At 37.4% G+C, this 25,366-nt stretch overlaps 3 protein-coding genes across 5 annotated transcripts; 1 reads left to right on the forward strand and 2 right to left on the reverse strand.

Annotated features, from left to right (window-relative positions):
* Positions 1-4,848: 4,848 nt before the first annotated feature.
* LOC108049828 lies at positions 4,849-7,389 on the forward strand. Of its 2 annotated transcripts, none has more exons than XM_017131158.2 (4): positions 4,849-4,961; positions 5,415-5,668; positions 5,726-6,106; positions 6,761-7,389. In XM_017131158.2, the coding sequence occupies exons 1-4, from the start codon at positions 4,934-4,936 to the stop codon at positions 7,010-7,012; spliced, it is 915 nt and encodes a 304-aa protein (XP_016986647.1). In that variant the 5' UTR covers positions 4,849-4,933; the 3' UTR covers positions 7,013-7,389. The 2 variants fall into 2 exon arrangements, with proteins under 2 accessions (XP_016986647.1, XP_016986648.1); XM_017131159.2 differs by having other exon boundaries at positions 5,729-6,106.
* An 895-nt stretch (positions 7,390-8,284) lies between these two features.
* Positions 8,285-16,521, reverse strand: LOC108049912. 2 transcript variants are annotated; one of them, XM_017131313.1, is made up of 3 exons: positions 16,477-16,521; positions 8,634-8,966; positions 8,285-8,531 (listed from the first exon to the last, which is right to left on the reverse strand). In XM_017131313.1, the coding sequence occupies exons 2-3, from the start codon at positions 8,929-8,931 to the stop codon at positions 8,434-8,436; spliced, it is 396 nt and encodes a 131-aa protein (XP_016986802.1). In that variant the 5' UTR covers positions 8,932-8,966; positions 16,477-16,521; the 3' UTR covers positions 8,285-8,433. The 2 variants fall into 2 exon arrangements, with proteins under 2 accessions (XP_016986802.1, XP_016986801.1); XM_017131312.2 differs by lacking the exon at positions 16,477-16,521 and adding an exon at positions 9,366-9,531.
* Positions 16,522-17,346: 825 nt separating this feature from the next.
* LOC108049911 (probable cytochrome P450 6v1) lies at positions 17,347-21,462 on the reverse strand. Its single transcript, XM_017131311.2, has 3 exons — positions 20,253-21,462; positions 18,300-19,118; positions 17,347-17,772 (listed from the first exon to the last, which is right to left on the reverse strand). The coding sequence occupies exons 1-3, from the start codon at positions 20,718-20,720 to the stop codon at positions 17,497-17,499; spliced, it is 1,563 nt and encodes a 520-aa protein (XP_016986800.1). The 5' UTR covers positions 20,721-21,462; the 3' UTR covers positions 17,347-17,496.
* Between the last annotated feature and the right edge of the window lie 3,904 nt (positions 21,463-25,366).

Raw genomic sequence — 25,366 nt, forward strand, 5'->3', positions numbered from 1 at the left:
TCCATGGGGTTTTGTTTTGGACGGAGGAGGATTACGCGGCATTTGCCGGTTTTTGCCAGTTGCAACATTTAATAAAACTTAATCACCAAATTAAATGACAACGGTGGCGGCAGTTTTTGTAAGGGTTTTATCCGGCCAACAGAGTGAAATTGATTAAACTAAAAGAAGGAGAAGTGAACTATTCCAGCAAACAATTTAATCATTTTATATTTAATGCTTTCTCTTAATTTAAAACTTTGTTATGACTTGGAGTTGTATGCTAATAAGCTAAGTATTAGTAAGTATAAATTATATTACTAGTTCTTAAGTTCTGTAGAGCTACCTGAATATTATTTTAGCTTTGGACAGCAGTCTTAAGCCTTTAAACTATTATATTAAATTTAAGTATAAATATATAAGTATTATTTTATTATTATTATTTTATTTTATTTGGTTCATTCTATTGTACCAATACTGTAAAAGCATTTATATACTTGTCAGTTGAACCACTATATGTTGACCAAAAAACCCCAATACCTTCACTGATTTTTCTTCGATTTGAATGTTTTGAAACTTCCCTAATCGCCCCGCCCCCGTAACTCTCGTTCTTCCAATTTCGGTGAGGCGCGTCCGAAGTCAGCTAATTAAAACTAAACCCTTTTGCTCGGTACCCACCCACCGAAATCGGGGATCTGGACTCTGGATTTAGGATGTGGACTTCGGGCGAAGGACCCGCGTTAATTGCCAGAGTTTAGGGACATGTAGAGCCGAGCGGAACCAAAGTAAGCCACACTTTCCGGAAAGCCGGACTAGCGGCATCGATCCTTGGGAGCGAAAGTCGGAGTCAAAGGATTAGGGATGCGGAATCCGAAATCCGGGGATCACTGAGCGAAAGGGGTGCGGCTGTGTTTTCAAAATACTCGTCAACAAATTGCCAAAGTGCACACACGATATGCCGAGGACGAGGACGAAAGGGGCAACGCCCAGGATTTTCCCTATCGACATATCCTTTTTTCGATTTTCGTGTGGGCGAAGTGTCCTTGCTCGCGACCGCGGGGGCTGCCTTAATTGCCTGCAACTAATTATGAATAGCGGCCAGAGTGGCAAAAGGAGTGAGAACCTGGAACGGGAACGGGAAAAAGGGAAAGGACCGCCGAAAAATCAGGACGAAAAGGAGTACACACTACTGTTTGTCCTTGCCGCGATTGTCGTCATTGTTGTTTGCAATTGTCATCTTTATAGATGATGCCATTGTCCCTCGGCCGCCGGCACCCGTAAAATTCGGCCGGATTAGTGGCATACAGCTAGCGAAAGGATTTAAACGAAATTAGACGGCAGGTAGCTAGTCCTGCCAAATCGTAAAAGTTCCGAATTCCACACCGAACTCCTTGGTGGAGCTCTCGACTCAAAGGCCTAATTGAAATTAATTATGCGGGGACCCTTAAGTGTGCGACCTGTTCAATTATGCAAGCGGCAACTTTAAGAAGTTTTTCACACCCTCTTTTTTGTCGTCGCACTGGCGACAGATTCTCATAATTAATGCAGGCGATAAGTAAAAAGAAAGGGTTATGCAAATTAAGTGACAGAGTCGCACGAGGAAATACCCTTTGGATCAATTATTTTATATTTCAATTTACCTTGGAATTTCGTTCAAATTTTTTAAAGAATTGTTTTAAAATTAGCTATACATTGAGTTAGTTTTTTAAAAAAATGTTTCTTTGTTGTTCTACATAAATTATAATATACTTAAATACTTTTTTTTACCAAAAAAATAAAAATGAATTTAATATTATTGACCTAGCTTTATTGAACATTTCAGTTAATAAAAAAAATGCCAGGCAGTGAATTTAATTTGTCAAGCTAACCCATAAATGAGACATTGCGACTCCCACAGAAAATCAGAATATATTGCTAGGGTATCAAAAATCCAGACAAGGTTTCCCCACCTCTTAACCCGTTTTTTTCGGGGGTGTCGTGGGATTTTCAAGGACAGCTCGAACCGCATTACGAACCTTAATGTCAGGACTCTGCATTTTTTTTCCTTTTGGCTCATAAAACGGCGCTTAATGCGACTCTTGTCAATAATCAATTTTCGCTGAGCCGCCTCGCCTAATAATGCCAATTTATTTTCATGGCTGGAAAAAAGCGCAGAAAAACCGAAGCACCACCCAGAAAAGGGGTTGCAAAAGGGGTTTTGTGAGGCATACACACACGTGAGCGGAAAATGCCGGCAATTTATCTGTTTGATTTTCAGATATGCCAAGTCTAAGTCGTGGAAAAATCGTTCAAGATAACCGGAGCGACATCCGTATGGGAATCAGTCAGGGATATGGCGTGTGACAATATATATACATGTGCTATGGTTCTCAGTTCCCTTAAATCCACATCTAAATCAGCCAAATGACTGCATTAAAGAAGAAAAATAAAGCATATCAATGGAGAGCTAAAGCAGATATTTATAAATAATAATAAAGTTTAGGAACATGCTTTACATATCCTCCATGAAATTTATTTACATTTATATGTCATTCATACAAAAATAGCTATTCATATCCTTTATAAACTTTAAATAATTCAAGTTGGCGTGGAAAATTACTGTTTTTATTATCTAGTATTTTTAAGGATTTGTTTTATTTCTTTTTGAGATTTCTCTGCATTTGTCCAGACTTTTGCTGTTTTTAAAGGGACAGATATTTATGAATAAAAGTTAGGTTCAACCAAATTAATTTTACGTTTTCTTGATGGTATTTTATTATGTTTATATGCCGAAATAGCCATTCAAATTTTTTTTTAAACGATAAATAAATAACGTTTGTCAATGAAAATTGTAACTTTTTTAGGGTTTTGTTTTATGCCTCTTTGTGATTTTTTCTGTATTTTCCTTGACTTTTGCGAGTGCATTTCGAGTGTTTCTTGACTTCCAAAGGAGCCCATTCATGAAAAAGAGACATCTTCATCGGCAGATGCCACCCAAATTGGCCAAACTCTTTTGTGGCCGAGTTGGCCATTAACTAATGGTCAGAATCGAGGACAAAGCCAACGCAGGTGGCCCTGCACTTCGGGACCTTCGAGTGTTTCTGGCCGAGAATGAATGCCAGATATTTTGGTGCACTTTCCAAAGGCCACACACACAACACACAGCGCACACCACACACCTCACCTAATGACAACAATTAGGGCAGCAGGAATTCGCTCGGTGACTAAACAAGATTTCCCCAGGACTTCGGCAGGACACTCGACGACATAATCAGGCAGCGGCAGCCAACTGCCACGTGGGGTGTCCAAAGGAACGGGAACGGGAACGGGATCAGGATCACCAGGACATGCGTGCACAAATGGCGCAAAAATTGCAGACACTTCAATTATGAGTTGGGTAAATATTTTTGTGCAAACAACGCAACAGGATATCAATTCAGTGAGGCATTATCGAAATCAGCCCATGTGCAATGTGAATAACTCAATTTGACACAAAAGTCAATGGATGAGCAGAGCTGCGAATCGGAATCCAAGGAAGCCACCCCGGAAGCCAAGGAAAACAGAAAGGAACTCGAGGACCCCGCATTGTTTTGCCAGATCAACGGGGAACCCGGCACATACATATATATATACCTATATATTCATTTTGCGAATTTTCACTAAGGTCACTGGCAAAAATAGATGTCCTTTTTAAATTGTTAGTACTACCATGAATGTTTTTATACGATGTATAAGCCACACAACATTTTTTTTGAATATAGTTATTAGATATTCAGTTTATCTAAAAGATTTAAGGAGTTTTAAGCACGCATATTTAATTATCTACAAGCTTTTATAAGCAAAACTTAATTTATTAAGATTTGTATATAAAATTATGGTATAAAAACCAACTTCATTTACTAAATAATAATGTATAAGTGTTTTATATTTTATTTCAAGTACTTATATACTTTTTAAATAGTAACATCACAATTTAACCAAACATAGATTTCAATCATACAAATAGAAAGGTATTGCAGCCATACAATCATACTGAAGGCTCGTTATTGGATCAACAAACATTTACTCTATTACAATTGATATTTGATATTATTTTTGTTCGCAAATTTGTTTCACTTTCGACCCGGTCTTTATTTTTTGCGCACACTTTTCCGGGCAGCTGTTGTTGGGCCTTCTGCCTGGATTTACGGCTAAGGATCCTTGGGATCTTAGTCTCGGATTGCGTAAGCCATAAAAATCCAGGCCAGGACTTCTGCGAACGAGGATCCTCGCGTGTCAGCCTAAAAAACTGGAACTGCACGCAACTGGAGGAAAAAATGAACACAAAAAAGTGACGCACAAAAAGGATATATCCACGCGTCATAAAAAGGCCACGAAAAATTCCAGCGAAATATTGAAAAACTCGAGACAACATTACGCAAAACGCAATCGGCGAACCGAGACCCTAAATCAAATAATAAAAAATTGCCGCGAACAAACAAAAAAAATAACGAAACTTGCCTTGGTTACGGTGAGTCTTGAGTTCAGTTTTTTAGTTCTGTAGCTCAGTTTTTTTTTTTCAGCGAAAAAAAATCACAGAAAAAAACACAAATATTTTATGACTTTGGGATAAGAATTTATGGCCCAGGACTAGATGATGTAACCGTAGGATCCTCAGCGAAAATCGCGAGTAGTAAAATTTGCGACTGCTAATGAGGTGATGCATGGAAAAGAGAGGGGAGATTATAAGGATATTACCAGGGATTACAAGAAAAAGTGTAAAATGGTTGGCAATCATATTTTAAACATATTTAGTTATGAATTATATTAGCAACCCTAACAAACAGAAAGTTACCCGAAAAAGAAATCAAGAAACCATTGACTTTTCGATCATTTATTTTAAATCGTAGAGTAGAACTTTTTTCCAGTCTAGTAACAAGTATTCGGAAATTTCTTAAACCAAAAATTCTCAATCTGTTGTTTTATATTCTTCTATAAAATGTTCCGTCGAGGATTAAAAGAATTAAGTGAGTACCCAAAGTGTTATGTGCTTGTTGCTTTACACATTTGTATTTATTTATTTATTTATAATAAATGATTTACACATAATTCGTATTAGTTGTATAAAAATTAATAAACAAGAAAGTTAATATTATATTAGATGAATTGCCAAAGGTATTTCAGCAATGTCCTCAAACAAAAAAAGGAGCGAACTTCGGCAAGCCGATTTTTATACACCATTGCAGCTATTACAAGAAGGACATTTATAGGTGTATTTTTTTAGACACATTGTTCAACGCCAACTGTTTTAATTTTTTTTAATATTTAGAATAATAAATTCATATTAATGTAGAATTACTTATTCATGTGGGCAGCCTTTCATGTTTGTAATAAACATCTTTGTTTTTTAATTAATTTTTTTAGATTTTTATTTTTATTCGGTTCCTAATGAAATACTTATTGTAATTTGTATTATCCAGAAACCCGTCCGTTCGCGGAGGTGTGTAGTTTTCTATTGCGAAACTTTTCGGGAAATTCCCGCAGAAAGCTGAAGTTCGTGAAGCGCGAGACTGTGGCTCCCAGAAGCAATATCTTTAATTGGCCAACACTCCAGAGGATTCCCAATGATAAAGATGTCGATGAGAAGGATGAGAAGCGTTATTCCACATTCAAGGTGGAAAATAGTCGTGCCCAGGAAATGTGGCAGAAGGCCAGGATTGGGGCACGAGAGCAGGTGCGTAAAAACGGGCGATTAAGTACCCACAAAATATCCAATTCAATGAACTTCCAGCAGAATAGCCTCCGTGGTTATCAGCCAGCCAATTCCGACGTAACCTCCGACTCGGAGGAAATCATCAGTGCCCTGGACAAAGTCAGGCGGATCGAGGAGCGGCGCAAGATTCAGAACAAGATGCAGACTCTCATGCAGGAGCAGGAAAAGCTGGACAAGCAGATCCAGGACGAACAGGATCGCGTGGCTCCCAGGAAGGAGGTGCTCGTCGAGAGGGAACCAGCCAAGCAGGACCCTCCCAGGGAGTACGCCCCTGTCCGGAATCCGGACAGCTTCCGCTCAGGTCCTTGGATATCCGCCACGGTCTTGGCGGCCACAGGGAACAGCCAGCAACTCAGGTACACGCCCAAACCATTCAGGACGCACAGCCAAAGTGGCCAGGTGAGCATCTAAGCATTCCAAATACTATTAGGTATTGCCAAAAACAGTATCGGTGTTTAAAATAATCCTAGAATAGGTGTCTGCTATCAAAAATGCAAGCAAACATGTTTGAAATTGGGAAAAAGTTTTTAACTGCACCTTAGCTTATTGCTAATAATCAATAGAAATTTTAATTGCAAATTTTTTTATAATTTTGGTCAAAATTTTTGATCAAAAAACTTAAAAATCAAATTATTTTCTTTCGGATTTTGGCAAAAAATAAAATCGTTTAGCTGAGAATGCCACTTGATTGGAAATTTGATAAAGAATTCATGGAGATATGTCATTCCAACATAAGACAATTCCTAGGGTTTTGATCGAAAAATCGAGTTGATATTTTCCCGATTTTGGCCAAAATATATTTTTCCGAGCTAGCCATGTTAGTATGTCCGTCTGTCTATGTTAAAGGTATATAGATGAAACTTGCCCAAAAATCCTATTTCTATTGCAGATAGTAAATAAGTCGGTATACGACTTTATCATATAGCTACCATAGTAGCAATCAGAAATCGAAATTTAGAATTTTAATTTTTTGTAACATCTGCAAGGGTATTTTTTCCTACTTATATTTCAAAATATAGTTATTTTTAAAAAAATGTCTACTCTGAATTTCAGGCCGTGTCGCCACCGCAGAGCTCGTCTCTCCCGGAAAAATCGGCATCCAGGCAGCCAGAACACAAATTGGACGAAGCCAGTGCGAACAAGGCCCAGTCCGAGATCCAGGCATTCGCCAAGTCCGTGGTGGAACTGCACAAGAGCCGTGCCGAGGAGATGGACAAGCTCCGATCGGAGAACGAATACTCCAAGGATTCGGCCTGCCTGAAGATGTGTGACCACTCCGTGTTCGGGAAAAGAGGAAAGCGCTAGCCAAAAACAAGAAAAACATCAATCAAATCAGTAGTTCTGTAATATCGCAACATAACCGGACAACTTTTGGCAAGGAGACGTATTGAAGAGCTCTGCTTAAAACCGTATGGCTTTCAGGATTCGGGCGGCATTTCATATAAATCCTGATCGGCAGCAGAGTTCTTTTTTTTGTCGAGAACCTGCTAATATTGTTATGCACGGCATCACAGGATTCTAATTTTATTTATCATACTTAAAACCCTTTCGGAAAGATCAACAAAATTCTATTTTAAATCACATCCTCAGATGTGCAAATGCATGTAGTTTGATGTAGGTTTTACAAGCAATATATTTGGATCTAATCTACTAACATTAAAAAAAAATATTAAAACAAAAAATTATTTTGCTGTTTATCTATTTATTAACAGATTCCTTTAAGATATACTATATCAGAATTACGCTTTTACAATTGTCTAAATCGGATAGAAACAACAATGCCATAGAAGCGATGCCAAAATGCAGCGCAAAATAGACATAGCGTCGTGTTTTTAGTAATATAGGCAACAAGAAGTGTCATATCTCTTAAGTACTTGTGATTCAACTTTTTAACCATTTTCATGTCAGTTATTTCTAGTTTTCCGATGTCTTGTAATACAGTGTCTCAAAATGTGATTTCTAGAGTCCATAACTTCACCAAATTTAAGCCGATTCCAAAGTGGCATACCTCTAAAGACTTGTGATTCGACTCTCTGAAAAACTGCATTCAAAATTTTCAATTTAACGTTGATCAAATTTTTGACGCATTTTCATGTCAGTTATTTCTCATTTTCCGATGTCTTGTAATACAGTGTCTCAAAATTTGACTTCTAGAGTCCATAACTTCACCAAATTTAAACCGATTTCAAAGTGGAATACCTCTAAAGACTTGTGATTCGACTCTCTGAAAAACTGCATTCAAAATTTTCAATTTAACGTTGATCAAATTTTTGACCCATTTTCATGTCAGTTATTTCTCATTTTCCGATGTCGTGCAATACAGTGACCCAAAATGGGTCTTTGAGAGTCCTAACTTTTCTAAATTCAAGCCGATTCCAAAGTGGCATACCTCTAAAGACTTGTGGTTTAATTATCAACAAATCTGCATTTAAATTTTTATAACTTTACCAAATTAAAAGCGATTCCAAAAACTTGATTCGATTCTCTAAAAATCTTCTGGCTTCCTTTCTTTTTTTTTATAATATTACATTTAAGTATGCAACCACCAATAAAATAAAACTAAAAGAATTCACATAATTGATGGTTTTAGGTCTGGGCAATATATTTAAAAAACGTTACAAAGTTACAAACATTCACGCTTTCCTTTGCCATTTAACCACCTTTTAAAAGAGATTCCAAATAGTTGATATGTAAGCCTTATTTGTGAGACTGCTGATTATTTTCGTTTAGTCCGAGGGGTCGGGTAAAAATAATTTGGTTAATCGCTCGGTTATTGCGCATACACCCTGCTCTGGTGATTTTACAGCCTTAAGACCGAGGAGATCTGCAAGATATAATTGGGATTAGTTATATTCTTAATTTATAAAATAATAAGAATAATAAATAATTTAAGATCATTTATTGTTTAAAAGGTATGGGAATTTACCGACTGTCTGGGACAAACGCTGCTGAGAAGGAACATTCCTCAATCGCGCACTCTTGTATAATTTTCGGGCACTCTTGGCCAAATCGGTCATTGATTTGCCATACCGAAGGTATGCCGCCTTCACCTCGTTTCTAGAAGACTCCGGAACATTGCGGCTGACGAGACTCACGGCGGTGGGCAGGCGATCCCCCGCCTTAAGGCCACGCCCACTGCCCCTCCCACTGTCATCAGCCGTCCCCACCGCCCCCTCTTCGGGGGCATTGCGTTCCAGAGTTTTACGAGTGGACAGGGCCTGCATGGCCAGGATATTGCGCCTAGTGCTGTAGGAACAAACTGAAAGAAAACCAATAAAACCATTAAGATTCATTTTTAAAGTGAAAAAAGAGTTTTTTTGACAACAAAACGATAAACCTCAATTACGATTATGTCTTTCAAACATTAAACTAAAATTAATTATATACCTAACAAACATATTAAAAACGATAACGATTACATCTGTCAAAGATTTTATTAAATTAATACCATCTTTTATTTTATAAAATTAGACCGTAAATACACCTAAAAAGCCTTTTAGAGCGCAGAATTGCACTTAGAACTGGTTTGGTACACCGAATAACCCGAAGAATGTACACGATTTCCATAATGTCTGTCAAAGATGGCATTAAATGAAGACCGAACCGAAGAAGCGAGTAATAATATGTTTTCAAACACCGAACTGCTGGTTAAACTCACCTTGTTGCACGCAACGCGTTACATTGATCAAACATCTGCACATTTTCTTCTGGGGCTGCATCGTTTACTCTTAACAATTTTCAATAAAAATTTGGTATACTATAAAGCTGACTGTAATTTTTTTTTTTTTTTGTTTTCTGATCTGACTCTGCTAGCGACTAAAAACGTAATGAAATAGACCCAACAAAAAAGGGAAGTCAAACCGTCTAGGAAACCAGAGGCTTCTACGATCCAAAAAAAAATATCATAGGAAAATCAAAAGCCAAACAGAGTGCTTGGATTATACAATTTTTGGAATTAATAATAAAAAACAGACAAATCCGTATATTAAGATACTAAATAAAAATATATATGTTCTTGTGATTTATTAACCTAATATTAAAGTTTAAAAGATGAAGATGAAATTGTGGTATATTTTTATAAATGTGTGTGAAAATATTTATTCAAAGAAGCCATTATAAAAGAAGAAAACTTAATTTAACCATTCTATAAATGTTTAAATTGCCACACCGACTGAAATTGGAATATCTCACTCAAGTGATCTCGCTGTCCGATTCCGATTTACTAAGGTCTAGTGCCGATTGACACAGCTCTCGATGACCTTCCAAATGGGTGTGGATATGGGGAACTACCCCTAAATTGGGACCAGAGCCATATAATTAGTGTAATTACCTCAACAGCCTACTAAATTCGAGAAAAATGCAAACAAAAATTAAGAAATCACAACATTTATATCCCCCTGTCAACGAGCCCCGTTCGCTCGATGCCGTGTGCGATGCCAAAGGACAAAGGAGTCCTTTTGGTCCTTTGGCATTGAGTCCCTTGTGCGGGGACCGAACAATCGATGCCATCTAATGACAGGGTGGATTGCAGTTTTTCGTTTTAATTCCAGTGCGAACTTCTGTTCGCTCCCTCTCCCAAAAAAAAAAAAATATAAATGTTTAAAGTCTGCTTTGCAACTTTGCAGTTGCATTGTCAGGACCTCGGGATCGCTGGTTATAAATTACGTTTGGCGGGCAACTTCCTTTCGGGATTCTGGTTTTTGTTTTTGTTTTTGTTCCACCCTTCTAGTCTCCTGATGATTGGCAAAAAATACAAGCAGAAAAGCGAAGGATGCATATGAAAACGGAGTCATTAGTGCCGTGGTCACTGCGAAAGTGCCAATCATGCTGAGGTACAAATGTCCTGCCATGTCCTTTCGCCCAGTTACACGGAATCCCGGGAGTCGGAGGAAATATTTTGGCTCAAACATAATTAACGCCTAATGAAAATATTTTGGGTCGGCAAACCTTTGAAGACGGCGGAACACACACGAAAACTATGGAGATTTGTTAACTGGAAAATTTGCAAAAAACCATAAAAAAAAGAATCGCTAATCATGCCGACAAACAGAAAAGTTATAAAAACAGGCGGGTCTGCGGAATATATACACCGTTAGCTATTCTTTATAACATAAAAGTGCAAATATTTATTATTTTTTAAATGGACAACTAAGAAAGGGAGACTCAATTGTTTGATTTGAGATTTTCCAATTAGTGTTTAAGTGTGCTTTAAATATAATAACTATTGATATGTAAAATAAAAAAATATTAAATTTCTAACCAATAAACTAAACAAAATGTATATGTTTACCACCTTCAAAAAACAATTTAAATCGTATGTAGACCTTAAATGATAAATTAAACAACATACAAAAAATAAACGGAAACAAGAATCATTTTATTGGATTGCCATGTTTTCAATTCCAATTGTGGAAACCAAGCATGCCTTGAGCTTTTTATTACTTTACTGTTTAAAAATAGCAAAAATAAGTCAAGATGATTAAAAAACAAACCAAATGGCTTACAACTTGCAGATTGCTTTTAATATTTATTACCCAATTTTTTTGGAGTTCGGGTATGTGCGATTAGATGAGCCAAAGTCCGACTCTTGTCCTAAGCTACAGTGCCTCCTAAGTTGGTCATTACACGACTAAGTAGCATCGAGAACACGCCACCCAAGATGGGATGACAGGAAAAGTCAGCGGGTGGGAGGGGGAAAATATATGGGAGGGGGGAGTGTTCTTTCGCTGGGCGTTGTCGACATTGTCATCAACACATAACTGTCAACTTTTACTATCGTTTCAGGGGTTGCTCTTCGAGATTTGTGGACCCGGTGGTTAAATTGAAACCCAGAAACGGTGGCGAAAAGGGGAGGGTTTTTCGACCCGCCGGCAAATGACCCAAAACTGAAAGAGACATCATCATTAGGGCATCACCAGCCATGAATATCCGTGGAGAAAATAATCATCAGCAGGGAAATGCATACAAAATGAAATTGAACAATGTTGTGTTTGTGTATATAGCATGGTATATATTTATATATTCCCATGGCCAACTGACATATTTTATGCATTTGGCATTTTGGCTGAAGTGGCGGAATCAAAGCGATTGTTCGCAGGGGCAAACATAAATAAGTAAATGGAGTGCTGCATAATTTATGCATTTAATGTAAACAGACAATTTGGCGCAGCTTTTTGAGTAGTAGTAGTAAGAATGGAGCCCCCAAGACATGTAACAAGGATATAAGGTTACGAGGGCGGTTCGATGAGTTGCGAACTATATTTAAGATATATTTTTAGATATAAATATAATTTCTTAGTTGGGATATTCCAGTTTAATGTATTATACACAGCTCTGTAATTCTATAAATTTTGTAAAGTTTCCAAAACTATTAAATCATTTTACTGATATTCTGTTTAACGGACAAGCGAAATCGATAAAAATAAATACCATATTAATATAATTAAGCTAATACATTCTTTTATTGGTAATTATTATCCTGAATTAAAGTAAAGTAAAGTATTCTCCTTAACGGACAAGCGAAATTGATAAAAATAAATACCAAATTGATATATTTAGGCTAATACATTCTTTTATTGGTAATTATTATCCTGAATTAAAGCAAAGTAACCAATCAAATCTTTAATTGACTTACTAATATTCGCCATAAACAATTAACATAAAGAATAATTTCTGAAATTAAAAGAAACCTAGTTGAAACTTCAATGACACCCCTCGCTAGCTTGCGTCCTTATTCAAAGATGATTTTTGCTGACAGCCAACAGTCAGCGCCGTGTCAGAAATCACAGGCCCAAAAAAAAGCACCCAACCAACGAATGGAATAAAGAAATGCAAACAAGGTCCTGGGTGGGGTACGAAAAATAAAAAAAAAATACATACAAGCCCAGGACGAAGGACGATGAGAGCCCAGGGAACAGGAGAGGACAGGCACTTGATGAGCAAATCAGGGCCATGGTTCATTGACGTAGCAAATTGGAACTTCCTCTGGGAGCGGCGATGAAAATAATGATGAGGACGAGGACGAGGAGGAAGAGTCCTCGAGGAAATCCCAAGTAGCGCCAGGTAAAAAGAGGCAAGCCAAGGCGGAAGTATCCGAGAGATACGCATGGTAATGTAACTGATAAACGAAGCGTAGAGAAGTGAGGCAGCTTCTTATGTTACACGACATTCCATTATCCATTCTCCAGCACCCATTATCCATATGGCCATCCATCCATCCCCTTCGAATTTAGATGCGAATCGGGAGGCACACAAGTTGCCGCATTCATTCATAAAAATCTGTCGCATCTTTTGTGCATCCCATGGATTGAGATTGAGATTGAGTCTGAGTTTGTTTACCTCACAGATACACAAATCGAGTTACAGATTGTGCGAAATGTGCGAAACGATCCGCCAGATGAGCTCGTAAAACGGATTCCGGCCACTTGTAAGGGAAAATAAAAATAAAAAACAAAAAGAAAGGCAGAGGAACTGAACATCAAAGCCCAGTGTCTAGATGCAGAAAATACACGCACTTTGTTGCAAAATAAAAAAGAATTCAAGAGTCCACGTCAAATTCCTTAATTATTCATGAGCAGATAAAAATAAATATAAATCTAACAATAAATGTAGCAAAAAGAAAAACTCAAGAACTGTTCAAATTTCCAAGCCAAAGTTTATATTCAAGTTATTTTGTAAGGTTAATACAGTTCTAAAAGATAAAAACTTAAAAAAAGTGAATGGCTGGATAGTTTTATTAATATATTTCCCACACCTTTGAAATTCTCTTAAATTGAGTCATAAACAATGAACCCTCATTAATAATCATAATTCCGATGGCGCTTAAAATTTGTTTGACAGTCCTAATTGGTTTTGTCTTTGCAGATCGATGAGGATCGTGAGGATCGATGCCAACTGGTGAATGGTGAAATGGTTAATAGTCAATGGTTAATGGATAATGGTTAACGGCTAATGGCAACTTCCGCCCGATCGACTGGACATGTGCATCCAGTGTTTTTCTCCCTTTTTATTTTGTATTTCAGTTCGAACTCCTCCGCAGTGTGTGAGCGAGTAATTTGGGCTCATTAAAATGGTTCCAAAGTGTCATTCCCCAAGAGGGCAAAACTCCGCGACATGTGGGAAATGAGCTATAAAAAATATATGTAGATGTATATATGTATATATCCACATGTGCAGGGGCCCAGGAAATCGAGAGACAATAGAATTGCGGCGGTAATTGTTGGCGTTGGTCATGGTGAACCGTAACAACAGCAACTGTCAGAGGGACCCGTCGGAAAAAACCCCGAAAAAGTTAGGGGAGTGGGAGCCGACAAGTGCAGGGCCGAAAAAGAACACGTGCGTGGGAGTAGGGGCTCTAATTGGGTCCAAAACCTACGGACTACATACAAAAAATATTTATTTCCTTATCTTGAGAAACACAGGAATCTTTAACTCATTTCTTAAGAGGTTACATGGGTCTTGCGGTCTGAATTAAAAAGAATTAAATTATACAAATATTTTTTGGCTTCACGATTAATGGTAAATGAGTTTGCAACGTTTTTTAAATGAACAATAATAAAAAAAAATAAAATAAGAATTTCTCGCGGAACTTTTACAAAGCTTAATTTGTTTCTCGCTGTTAAGCCATTCTAAATAAATATACTATTTGTTCAGTAAAGAAAATCAACAACTTTTAAAAGGCTTTAATTAATAGGCTATTCATATCAAATTAATCAGCCTACTACAAAGGTTTCTTGTAAGGCTACCACTCAAGATTTGTTTCTTTCTGTGCAGAGCAACATCTGGGCTATTGGTTCACCCTTTCGGGAATGGGAATGCAATGTTTGTTGTTCCTGGGATGTTTGCGTAGGTTTATGTAAATTAGCCCAGGTCGATGGGTCAGCGGAAGGTCGAGGGCGCAAATGATTCCCAGAAGGCAACAGCAACTGCAACTGCAACTGCAGAAGGAGGCTGAGTGCAACTCTTTCCCTTTTCATTCACTCGAAGCGAAAAACAAATTTTGTATACAGATTATACACTGGGCAAAAAAAAAAAAATTTTAAATATTAGAAATTAAATTTGGAACATAACAGATTTACTAAAATAAGTACCAACAAAAATGTAACATAGATAATTTATAAATATAATTTCGAATATAATTGACAGGCTTTGTATATTTGAAATGTAAAATTTATGCAAGGCAAGATAAGAATTTAAATTTATTCTTTGTTTCCCATTTCTATTTATGATTATAATTAAATAGGATTAATTTAGAATAAGACCCCGATGTTTACCCACATTCTAATAATTATAATTATGTATAATCTTAAAAAAAAGTATTATTTTACTAATGAATTAGAAATTCTCAACCTAATTCTCAAATATAGTGATGGTTTCGACTAATGAATTAATTTAATTTTATATTAATCTTCTTAAAAGACTGTAACATTTTTCTGCCCAGTGCAGTGCACTGCAATATTTGCTTTCGAAACTTTATGACATTACATTTTACAGGAGGCTGTAATAAAACCCTTTTAGCGGCGTGCGCGCAAGGACCAAAAACAAGAAAGGAATGCGGCTCGACGGCAAAGGATCAGATCGGAAAAGTGGAGAAGCGGAAAACAGACCACCCTGACGAGCCGGCCACTGTTGATTTTTCGCGGTCTAATAAAAACTGACCAGCGCAGTGGAAAAACGAGCGGGTTTTCCCCTCAAAGAGTTGCGCACGCACTCTTCCAAGGAAATCACGAAAACCCTTCGGTTTTCCGCTTGTTTTCCCTCCATTGGGTGTGAGCATTTGCATAACGCCGCCAACACCGACGTCGGTGTATCTACATATATGTTTTAAAAGAACATTAAAAGAGGAATTCAGTGCACGGTGAAAAAACATCACCCAAAATATCTCTACGAATCAGGTGATTTTTCAAAGAAAATTAATTCATTGCTAATTAAAAAATATTAAATAAAATGTTTGTATTAGAGTCTATTCCTTTTGGACATGTGAAAAATAGGAGAAAATATTTTTAAATATCTATTATAAATAAGTTTACTAATCAATGATAATTAATAATTTTCCTGTGCAAAAAAAAGTGTTGAGACTTGAGGAATTCTCAGTAAACCAATGACAATTGTCAAGTGTTTCATTTTCATCGGGTCCAGACGCTGGTTACCCAATTCCGTCGCTCAGACTTATGTTAATTTTAATTGGCCACAAATCAGCTATTTGCAACCGGTTTTCACACAAATATCGAAAGATCGTATGAGATTTGAACTTGAACTTTAAGCTTTGCGAGGAAACTGCAACTAGTTGGACCACGTGCGATGACTATATTTCTAGTTCGGCCTTATAATTTACTATTAGGTCTATTTTTCATTTCATTTCATTTTTGTAACCTTGATTTAAATGCACTAGTCACAAAAGATTTATACAAGTATTTTTTTTTCATGTTTACAGACTTTCAGAAAATCCTTATTTTATTTAAGACCATTTTCCCTTGTAATATCTCATTTAATTACAATGTTGAATGTGAGTTAATTTTTTTAAGTTTTAAAAATTATCGAAAATTGTACCCAAAATGATGCCTAAAAATTTTGGAGGCAAACATTTTGAAAGGTATGTATAGTACATTGATATTACAATTTATGGTTACTTCCCACAGCCACAATTTCGTAATTAAACTAAATTAATAATTGCCCAATAAATGCAATTTCACTTTCACAGTGAGCGTTTTTGTTGGTCCACTCTAATCATACTTGAACTGTAGACGTTCAGACAACTGAACTTTGCTTACGAAGCTCTCCCGTGGGCGATGACGATGACGTATCCGCCTGCCCCATCGGATCCGAGACCGAAATATGTGCGAAACCGAAACCGAATCCGAATCGAAATGATCAGGCCACCGGGCAAAGGCCTCCGAGGCCCGGCCGACTGATAAGTTATCAGCGGAACGGAACGGAACACCACGGACCCTCCCCCGTCGACCCCCTGTCAATAAATACTTAATAAAAGTTCGCCGAGGTGGCATGTGGAGAAAAAAGCCCAAGAAGTTTTTTACAGACAATGGGGGCACTGCCCCCGCTCAATGCGATAAAGCCTCACTTTTATTATACTTTTAGACTAGGGCCAAACAGGATAAAGCCGAGATAAGCCCCTGAAATTGGGTCAATGGGGCATGCGTAATATTATAAATGTTAATAATACACTAATTTAAATACTGTGTAAATTTAAATTATGTTATCAATCGTTTCCAAGGTAAATAAAAAGGCCAGAATTCAATTTTAAAAAAAACATTATCTAAAGCATTTTAATGGTTGCGAAATAATAAAGAAAAAAAAAAGCATCATGGTATTTAGCTCACTAGTTTAATAACAATTTAATACATTAAAAATGTTCGCTCTGAGATCGTTAAATTTTTTTTTCGATTTATAAATTATTAAGTAAAAAGAAAAGTGATTCATTATCTCCAGGGCAAAGCAGTATAGTTTTTAATTGCAAATAATTAAAACACTATCGCAAAAGCCTTGCGCTGTTTTTAATTTTGTTGGTTTTTACTAATAAGTTGCTTGCATAAGCTAATAGATGGCTTATTCAGGCTACTATTCTATTGAGCCCAGCCGTATAAACAAGCCATTCATCAAGATGAAGTAAGAACTCAACGGGATTGGTATTTAGAAAAAAAAAGATCGTAGCAAAGTTTATTTGAGGCAGGCCGAAGTATTTACAAGACGATGACGATGGGCGGCCCCGCTCCCGCCCCATAAAATAATGCTGCTGATTTCGGATGGCAAAGGGCGGATGGGATCGTTGGTGGCTATAAACAGTCGACCTTGAGGTAAATGCGTTGTTCGCTGGCCAGCAGCGCGAACTTGGCGTCGAATCGGATCCGCTCCACGGTGCGGTCGCAAATCTCGACGCGGTGGCGATGCAAGAAGAAGACGAGGCCCAGCTTTATCTGCAGCAGTCCGATTTGCATACCGATGCAGTTGTGCGGCCCCGCACCAAAGGGCAAGTATGACATGGGCGCCTGCAGCGGCTTGTTCGCCGCACTGAAGCGTTCCGGATCGAAGCGTTCCGGGTCCGGCCAGTACTGCAAAAAACAAGCACATTTTATTATTTATAATTATGACCGACACTCTTCATATATATATATATATATTTAGCTTTTACAGTCTAATCATATTTTGCGCCACTTTATTACACATAAAGGGAAGGGGTTTAATACAGGGACCGAAACATTAAAAAAATTATTATTATACATTTTTATTTTAAAAACCTTGAAGTAATCGTTATTTTAGATGTTTACTTACTATATACATATATCTCAAATAACTGTTAATAAAGTATTATTTTTATAAATCTTAGAACATCGTTAACATTGTTTTAAATCTCAAAATTATATTTGATTTTTATTTATAGAAATCTTAAATAACTATGATTTTAATAATAATAATAGCCAGCGGTCGTTAACGTCAAAGTTCTATGGTAGTTTTAAGAAAAGATACACTTCCCTTTATTATTAATTTTACAAATAAGCAAGTGTTAGCAAAAAGCCTCTGTAAATTTATCTGACTTTGAAAATCGTTAAACGACTAGAAATCCCACTCCGATACTCACCTTGGGATCGTGATGTATGGCCAGATTGGATATGAACACGGGCATTCCACGGCGGGCATAGCACTCCGCATGCGGCCTTAGCGAGTAGAATCGCTTCTTGTTGATCGGCGTGCACTCCCGCTCCAGAAGTGGGACAATCGGATACTTTCGCAGCGTTTCCTCCACGACCATGTCGAGGAACTTCATCCGGGCGAGGGCCTCGTAGGTCAGCTTCCCATTGGGATTGTCCGCGAAGGCTTCCCGTATTTCGCGACGCAAACGCGACTGCATCAGCGGCTGTTTGGCCAGCTCATAGAGGGCGAAGGACATGCTCGCCGAACAGGTTTCAATGCCCGCCACCTCAAAGGATGCCGCCTGGGCGGCCAAAAAGTCGCGATGATGCGTGAAATGCGACTTGTCCTGCTGCAGATCCGCCTCCTTCTTCAGCGTTAGCAGCATCTCGATGAGATCGTTGCGCAGATCGCCGCCACGCTCCCGCTCCTCGACCACCAGTTGGATCACTCGGCGCAGGAATTCCGCATGGGGCTCCGTAAAAAGTTTGGGCCGCAGCAACGGCACCAATTTTGGCAGGTAAAAGATCACAAACAAGTCGATTATTCGACGTACATTCGGCCTGAATAGATCCTGACAATGTGAACCGATCTCCGACTGCGTATTCCTCAGGCTATACGATCTCAGGCCGAAGGCGATGCTGGCTATCATATCGGTGTTATACAGATCGCACACATCCTTGATGCTCACAATTGCACCGCGTTCGGCGTCTCCACGCCGCAAATCTCGGGTCAGTCGCTTCAGATACCACTCCAAATCGCAGCCAATCTAATGATATAGAAAAGCAACAAAAAAAACAACAAAATATAGCATCTGTGAAGGCAAGTCGGAACCATACTTAGTCGTAAATCAATCCCAAAATAGAGCATCTGTGAGCTGGCATTGAAAATGAGCTATTTAACCCCTTAAATTAAATACCAAAATAGAGCATATGTCAAAATTGAGCTCGAATTGATCTAATTCTCTAATTTATAATTAGTATATCTCATGTTCTTAAAAAGAATACATAAACTGGCATCTATGAATGTTGTTTCGACAAACACTTAGCTAGCAGATTAAGCTTTGTCATGGGAATGGGAATTTGCATTATCAGAATGATTAGTCATTTTTGTTTTGTTTTACCAATCGTTTTGTGTTTGAGATATTTCGGTCTTGATTTGCATATAACTTTTGGTTTTAGTAGCCAACAAAGTATTGGTAAAATAGAAAAGCACCAATAGTTTGGAGTTATCATTTTTATGGTTTTCTTGGTAATGATGCGATAGTGGTTGACCTTTGATAAGATAGCCTGTCAAAAAAATAAGTTGGTAACAATAAACAAGTTATGTTAGATAAGACCGAAAAAGAAACACGCGTACTTTTAAGAGACTTTGTTTTATCATTCGAGTGAGCCCACACATATATATTCTACAAAAAAAAACAATGTCTATGAGATGATAGACTAATCGAAGACCAAGATTTCTTAAGGGTATATTTTGTAGACCAGTGTAACCACAATCGATTTGAAAATGTTTTATAAATAAAAGCAAATTTTAAAAAAATATCTAAAACAGTCATTATAAATAAGTTCCAAGAATTCTATGGAATCCCTAATATTCCTATTGATTATGTAAGATAAATATATGTATATTTAAAGAACAGAACAAACTAAATCGAAAGAAAAAAAAAACTAAAAAATAGTTAAGAGTAATAAAATGAATTTAACTTTAAAAAATATTTATAAATAGTTAAGTTATATAGATATAAAAACTGAACGTAAAAAATATTTTTGTGAAATTAGTGGTAGTACCCTAGATATGCTCAACCAATTCCTCAAAATATCTATATGCTTTGTAGCCGTGTGTAGGTGCTCGAAACATGTGACGTGGATCTTGGAACCGGCTGGGTGAATGGGTGACTCACCTCCTCCATCAGCGAGAACATCTGTTTGAGCTTGGCGCCGGCGAAGGCGGGTGCCAGCCTGGTGCGGATTTCGCGCCACTCGGGCTGTTTGGCCAGGAAGAGCGAAAGGGCTCCCATTTTATCGCTGCGCCCGTCGCACTTGGCGAACCGGTTCGAGAAGCTCACGAAATCCTCGACCAGGACCGTTCGCACCAGTTGGAGATCGCGGATGAGGAGGGCCGGCTGGTGGAACAGGTAGATGCCCACCACCGGCTCGTTGCGGAAGCGCTCGTCGAAGTAAAACCGGCGAAGCTGCAGGGCAAAGGACTCCTCCAGGCGAAGGACACGGCTCAGGTTACCCAACAGGTGGGTCGGCTGGACGAACTTCACCCGACGACGCTGCCAGTAGACATAGGTGCGACGGGACCAAATGAACACGCCCGTCAGGATCGTCACAATCGCCAAAAGGATGTTTGTGGAGTACACCATTTCTGCTTCGGGATCGGGTTCCGAGTTCGTGTCCACCGGCGGATATAACTTGCTATAGGGGTAGGCTAAAAGCTCTTTTATTTCCCCGATTTTGATGCTTTTATTTGATTGAGAAACTAAGGATTTTGAGTTTTTTTTTTAATTTGTTTTAATTTTTTAAATTTGGTTGATTGTTGTTTTTTTTTCTTTTAAGAAGTATTAGAGTTTAAAAAAAATTTTAATTTTGATTTTCTTTTATTAAGATCAATTAATTTATTTGTTTAATTTTAAGTGCAAGGTTTTTGGAAGTTCTTTTGATTTGTTTTGTCTTGAGCGATCCTTTAAATAAACCGTTTTAAATTATTTTGTTGGTTTTTTTAATTATTTAAGTGATTTTCTAATTTTTTAATTGATTTTGTTTATTAAGTAGCGATTTTTTTAAGTCCTTAAATTTGTTATAGTTTTCATTCAAACTTTAATTTATCTTGTGATGTATTTGTTTTCATTGTAGTTTTTTAACGTTTAGATTTCTTAATAAATTTATATACGTTTGACTTTTATTTCTCTTAAGATCCTTTACATTTTCTTTCTTCTTTTATTGCATTGAAGATCGTCCGGTTTCGCTTTCTTTATTTTTAAAAAATCTGCTTAGTTTTCGATGTCGATTCTTTTTCCACTTTTCTTGTATATTTTATTTACTCTACTTCCTTTTGTATAATTTTTAAAAATCTATTTAATCTAATCGCTTTGATAAAAATGCAAAATTTGCCGTTCTTTTTTTGGTTGTTGTTGATGCTTTTGTCTTTTGTTTTCTCTTCTGTGCTTTTCTTTTTGTTTTTGCCGTTACTTGTTGTTTTTCTTTGCCTTTTGTTTTTGTTTTTGCAGCTCCTTTTTGTTGCTCTCTTTGTTGTGGTTTGGTCAGCTATCCTCGTTTTCTCACTTTTCCTCGCCGTCGCGCGATTTATAAATAAATACTTAACAAATTATATCACATTTGAAACAACTACAAAAAAAAAGTGTGTACAAAAACACCAACAGACAAAAAATAAGAATTAAATGCACAAGAACGCGACGTCAAAACAAATGGAAGATGAACAAGAAGAAGAAAAAGCCACGCCGAACAAGAATAAAAAGAAGAAGAGGAACGGGAAAAAAGGGAAAAAGACCGAAAGCGCGAAGAAACCGAATTACAATTACAAGTTACGAATTACGAATTACAAACAATAAGTCTTAAAATTATAAATAAATTCGCTAGCTGGCCCATCAAGCGACGCGTTTTAACTGACGCGACGTCGATTTATTAACCGCAAATTTGCGTTTGCGGGAGGTGCAAACAAAAAAAACAAAAAGCGCGAGAGAGGGAGAGAGATCGAAAAGAAAAAACAAAAGTGAGAGAGCGCTTTTTTTCAAATTCTCTCAGAGAATTTTGTCCAGCTGTTTTGCGAAAAGGGAATATCGATAGCGCGACGGAAAGAAGCAGCACTGCAAAAGTCGGCGCCAAAATTCAAAAAGCTCTCTGAAGAACTATAAATTGATCTGATTTTTGAAAAAGTTTCTTATTATGAAAACTGGTAAGTTATTAGAATAGTCTTGTATTCAATGCTTGCATATTTTAAATGCAGATGTATCGGATTTTTTAATAGTTTTATAAAAGTATCAACGATTTTTGATCCCATTTTTTTATCCAGATTTAAATATAGATATCTTTGTGATGTTTGAACTATAAAATTACAATAAAATTTAACGTCATATTATTTTAATATTTGTTTTATCATATTTTACTAATATCTATATACCCAAGAGACAGCGATTATTTAATGGCTTAAATAACTTTTCCCCCTAATATCCGAAAAAAAGAAACACTTTGGGCAACAAATTGGCGCACAGAGGAAAAGGAAACTCCATTTACAACAATTGACAGAAATTTGCACTTGCTGCGGATGGAAAACTTTCACGTTCGCTCCGCGACCCCTTTTCCTCATTTTCCCCATTTCCCACTCGTCTTTCTCCTTCTGGAAAAGTGTGCTAAAGTTACAAATGTGCAACATTTCCGGTTGTTTGTATGTCGTCTACTTTTGGGACACCGAAAACTGTTGGCCACATTGATGGCTCACATCGGTGGGTTAAGGGGGCATCGTGGGGTTAAGTCTTGCTTTGATTAAATTTCACGCACGACCGCACGAATGAGGGTTTTTTTTTTCGCCAGCAAAAAAGGCAACTGATTTCCAGATTTTCCGGGCCTTACCTTTTCGGAAAATCACGCGTTGCAGTTCGATTTACATTTGATATTTCCCAAAGGTTTTCAGAGTGATTTCTGTATACTTTTATAATCGGCTTTATAAAACATTTAAGTATTTCTGGGAAGTACATTGAAGGGACTAAAGGTTTTACATTAAATATTATTTAATATATTAAACTATTATGCCAAAGGATTTTAATTAAGTTGTATGTATCTGTATTTAATTCCCTAATTCTCGACTATTTTTGACGAAGTTTAAAATGCTTATTATAGACTTAAAACCAACTGGCACATGTATTGTAATTCAATATCTATAAAAATTAGCCTTATTTTGCATCATGTAATGTGATTGTTATTAATATTATAGTTGATTAAATTGGGAAAAATAAAATTTAGACTGGGGTTACATTTAAGATCGACTTAAAAATAAAAGCGAAATTGCAGTCGCTGGCGGTGTGTCAATAATCGCCTGTGCTTATGCACACAACAGCTCTGCAAACACCAGCGCACTTGTCTTAACCCACCCACTACCTCTTAACCCATGACACCCCTCCCCTTTAAGGCCCGCCTCCCCTGCCCGCCCCCTCTACCACCCATCAAAATCAGCTCAGCGCAAATCAAAGCCGTCTCAATCAACAAACAAACAAACAAACAAATAGACAGGCAAACAGACAAACATTTGCGTGCGCATTTCAAGGCGGTGGGCGGTGGGCGTGGCAGGTTGGGATGTTCGGAGGGTGGCAAATTTGCTTTTGCTATTAGTTTTCGGCCTGCGACCTTGTTTTCATTCCATTTGCGCTGTTTGCATTCGAGATCTTTTAATTATTGTCACGCATCCACGCCTCCGGAAAAGTAGTTTTTCCCCCCTGATTTTCCACTTGTGGGAGTGGCGTCAGGTGGTGGGATTTCCATGCGGATTAATTTCGATATTTGGTCTGGGGAATTGTTCGATTTACCCTATCCCATTATGGCGAAGTTTCGCACTAGGTTTTATCTTAAACTGGACAATTTTGGGGTATTTAAATATATCATAACCATATAATTTGGTTTTATTTCTTTAAACTTTTCTTTCAAGATTTCCCAGATCTTACAAATTATACACATTTATACAATTAGAATAAAAAATACAACCAATCTTTTGTTCTTGATTACACCAAAGACTACACTTTTTAAAAGCATACTGCGCTATTTGTCAGGGATATATTAAATAAATATAAATATTGGATACAAATGGAATTTGTCTGAGACTTTCAATGTTTGTACACCCCTCCCATATTTGTTCAACCTTTGTAGTTTTGCATTATTTCTGTAAATATGCTTTGCATGCGTATATATCTCCAACGAGGTTTCCCAGATCTCCGCCTGAACGCCTCATTAGCCAAAGCAATTCCACACATCTAGGGGCCACCGTATTTGTATCTGTATCTGCAAGATACCGCCCTGCCCACATTCGACTTAAGATGCTGCACTGACCATCTAGCGAAGAACAAAAAAAAAAAGAAAGGAACCCACACACACATGGTCCAGTAATCGTAATCCCAGGGGTTAAGCCCCCCACTTTTTTTTTTGTTTTGAAGTTGCACCGCTTTTTATGGGATATGTGGCATATAGGAAGATCGAGATAAAGTGCGCAAAATAGATGCGTAATTTGACGTTAATGTTGCGCTAATAATAATCTGGAGAGGGCAGAGGAGGCAGCTGATCCCGCATCCTTCGGATACAGATACACATGTGTATATCTCGGCGATCGTGTAATGTGCTTAAGGACCTTTCCTCCCTTTCAGCTCGTTTCTAAGACGCATTGTTGTGTTTGCCATTTTGACGGGTTTCGATTACTCCTCGTTAACCCTCCCCAGTTCTCCTTGTTTCGACCCAGAAAGATACAGATACGGAGTATCTTTTTGTGCGCCCTTTCATGTGTGTAATCCACTCTGCTCGTTTTTGCTCAAAGTTAAATGATGCGCAGCTAAGTTGAGCAAATTTCCCTTACACTGTTTTGATTTTTTTTCGAGACAGACGGCTGATGAAAGTAAATTGCACAACAGGAAAATCGGAAAAGGGGCACTGGGCACAAAAAACAAACAAACAAATGGCAATGCCTTGAGATACCCTGAGTGTATTCTACTTTTTAGCCACTCTCATAAGTCGAAAATGATTTAATTTGAATGGCCTAGAAAATGTTATGATAATTAGGTAATAGGGATAAGTAAATATAGCCATACAAATTTGAATGTTTTTAAATCCAAATCAATTGAACCAAAAACTAGTTTAAAATAACTTATTTATTAAATATAAAAGTTAATATAAATAAGCCAAAATTAAGGAATATGGTACAAAATACCCTTTTCTCTGGGGTGACAGATGGGTGGTGTGATTTGACTGACTCTCTGCCGTTTTTTGTAGACCTTGACTGTGGCTCACTCAAAAA

Source organism: Drosophila rhopaloa, unplaced genomic scaffold (assembly GCF_018152115.1).
Source record: "Drosophila rhopaloa isolate 14029-0021.01 unplaced genomic scaffold, ASM1815211v1 contig_3, whole genome shotgun sequence".
In the NCBI taxonomy this organism is placed as follows: Eukaryota; Metazoa; Arthropoda; class Insecta; order Diptera; family Drosophilidae; genus Drosophila; species Drosophila rhopaloa.

Excerpts from the sequence above, each read along its gene's own strand:
- LOC108049911 (XM_017131311.2), bottom strand. The coding sequence starts at position 20,720 with ATGGTGTACTCCACAAACATCCTTTTGGCGATTGTGACGATCCTGACG. Across the intron at positions 19,119-20,252 it reads TGTTCTCGCTGATGGAGGAG|ATTGGCTGCGATTTGGAGTG; the intron begins GTGAGTCACCCA and ends CTATATCATTAG. Across the intron at positions 17,773-18,299 it reads CCATACATCACGATCCCAAG|TACTGGCCGGACCCGGAACG; the intron begins GTGAGTATCGGA and ends TGTTTTTTGCAG.
- LOC108049912 (XM_017131312.2), bottom strand. The coding sequence starts at position 9,426 with ATGCAGCCCCAGAAGAAAATGTGCAGATGTTTGATCAATGTAACGCGT. Across the intron at positions 8,967-9,365 it reads AACGCGTTGCGTGCAACAAG|TTTGTTCCTACAGCACTAGG; the intron begins GTGAGTTTAACC and ends GTTTTCTTTCAG. Across the intron at positions 8,532-8,633 it reads GCGTTTGTCCCAGACAGTCG|ATCTCCTCGGTCTTAAGGCT; the intron begins GTAAATTCCCAT and ends TATATCTTGCAG.
- LOC108049828 (XM_017131158.2), top strand. The coding sequence starts at position 4,934 with ATGTTCCGTCGAGGATTAAAAGAATTAA. Across the intron at positions 4,962-5,414 it reads TCGAGGATTAAAAGAATTAA|AAACCCGTCCGTTCGCGGAG; the intron begins GTGAGTACCCAA and ends TGTATTATCCAG. Across the intron at positions 5,669-5,725 it reads GGATTGGGGCACGAGAGCAG|CAGAATAGCCTCCGTGGTTA; the intron begins GTGCGTAAAAAC and ends ATGAACTTCCAG.